Raw genomic sequence first — 1,937 nt, forward strand, 5'->3', positions numbered from 1 at the left:
CACACACGCACACGCACACAAGACACACGCACACAAGACACACGCACACAAGACACACGCACACAAGACACACGCACACACACGCTGGTTGTTCATAACCTCACACTCCCCTCCCTTCCATCTGACACAGGCTCAACAACTGCCAGCTCAGGGGTGACAGACTGCAGGCCCTTCTCGATGCACTCCGCGGCAAAACCACCGTTCAATCCATCAAGTAATGCTGAGCGTTTTGCGATGTGTATTTGGGATACATACACGTGGACATGTCACAAGTGTGTTGCCACCGTCACCCATCAACCATGAACGCTGCTGGCCCACTCACATGCTTGCAGGCTCTCCTACAACGACCTGGGTCCTGACGGCATGGAAGTGCTTGCTCCAGCGCTCTCCCAACTCAAATCCCTCACATCCCTTGAGTACGTTTGGCGGTGTATCTGGCGTACATGGAAACTCAGAAATGAGCACCGCCCCCACACAAACACACACACGCACACACACACACACACACACACACACACACACACACACACACACACACACACACACACACACACACACACACACACACACACACACACACACACACGCAATCACCCACCCACTCACTCACTCACTCACTCACTCACTCACTCACTCACTCACTCACTCACCCACTCACTCACTCACTCACTCACTCACTCACGCACACTCACTCACTCACTCACGCATGCACACACACTCACACACTCACTCACGCACGCACACACACTCACTCACGCACGCACACACACACTCACTCACTCACACACTCTCCCTCGCTCACTCACCCACCCACACACTCTCTCCCTCACTCACTCACTCACTCACTCACTCACTCACGCACTCACTCACTCACGCACGCACACATACGTTGCAGAGTGGCCAACGACGACATTCATGACGCGGGTGTCACGCACATCACAAGTGCGCTGATGAAACTCCCGGGTCTCACACGCCTCAGGTTTGTCCCCGTGCGTGGTGCTTGTGCTGCTTTGCATCATCGTGTTGCTGACCTGCAAGCGCGTTACCTCCTCTTGCCACATATCCATACCCTGGTGCCTCACACGCTTCCTCAACCCGCTCGCTCGCGCGTTGATGCGTATCCAATCAAACGCCCACAGTTTGGATGGTGCTGGCTTATCTGATGCAGGGCTGGAAACCCTGGCAGCGGCACTCCCATATCTACCAGCGTTGACACACCTGAGGTGCGTGCCTGCATGCACTAATTGATGCGGCAAATTTGGCTGTGACCATTTCGCTTTGCGCCCATATACACTTCTGAACACACACACACACACACACACACACACACGCGCACACACACACACACACACACACACACACACACACACACACACACACACACACACGCATTATAGCATTATGGGTACACTTGTCCCACACGCACGCCTTTACCACGACTCACAATGCATGTCACGTTACATCTGCTTCGCTCGCAGTCTGACCAAGAACATATTTGGTGATCGTGGCGCGACGGCCCTTGCGCACGCTGTCAAGCAGCTGCCATCGCTCTGCGTCTTGCGGTACGGTGTTGCTGCATCACTTAATGGTGTCTGTGTCTGCCTGCCTGCCTCTGTGTGTGTGTGTGTGTGTGTGCATGTGCGTGTCTGTCTGTCTGTCTGTCTGCATGTGTAGATGGTCGTTTCTGACACTTCACATCTGTTGTGCTTATAACTTGGTAGGCTGAGAAACAACAAAGTGGCACAGCAAGGTGCAGCGGCACTGGCCGAAACGTTGCGCACCTCCAAGTCTCTCAATACCCTCGAGTGCGTCTGCTGGTGCAGCTGTCCTTTGATGTTGTTGTATCCCCTTTCGCCTTTGTGCCACCAACACACACACACACACACACACACACACACACACACACACACACACACACACACACACACACACACACA

The 1,937-nt window shown here is 54.0% G+C and overlaps 1 protein-coding gene across 1 annotated transcript; it reads left to right on the forward strand.

Moving 5' to 3' along the window:
* Positions 1-363: 363 nt before the first annotated feature.
* Positions 364-1,726, forward strand: PTSG_09168 (uncharacterized protein; the record flags this gene model as incomplete). Its single annotated transcript, XM_004989365.1, has 5 exons — positions 364-416; positions 896-979; positions 1,140-1,223; positions 1,479-1,562; positions 1,675-1,726. The coding sequence occupies 5 exons, from the start codon at positions 364-366 to the stop codon at positions 1,724-1,726; spliced, it is 357 nt and encodes a 118-aa protein (XP_004989422.1).
* Between the last annotated feature and the right edge of the window lie 211 nt (positions 1,727-1,937).

Source organism: Salpingoeca rosetta, assembly GCF_000188695.1.
Source record: "Salpingoeca rosetta unplaced genomic scaffold supercont1.29, whole genome shotgun sequence".
Classification (NCBI taxonomy): domain Eukaryota; class Choanoflagellata; order Craspedida; family Salpingoecidae; genus Salpingoeca; species Salpingoeca rosetta.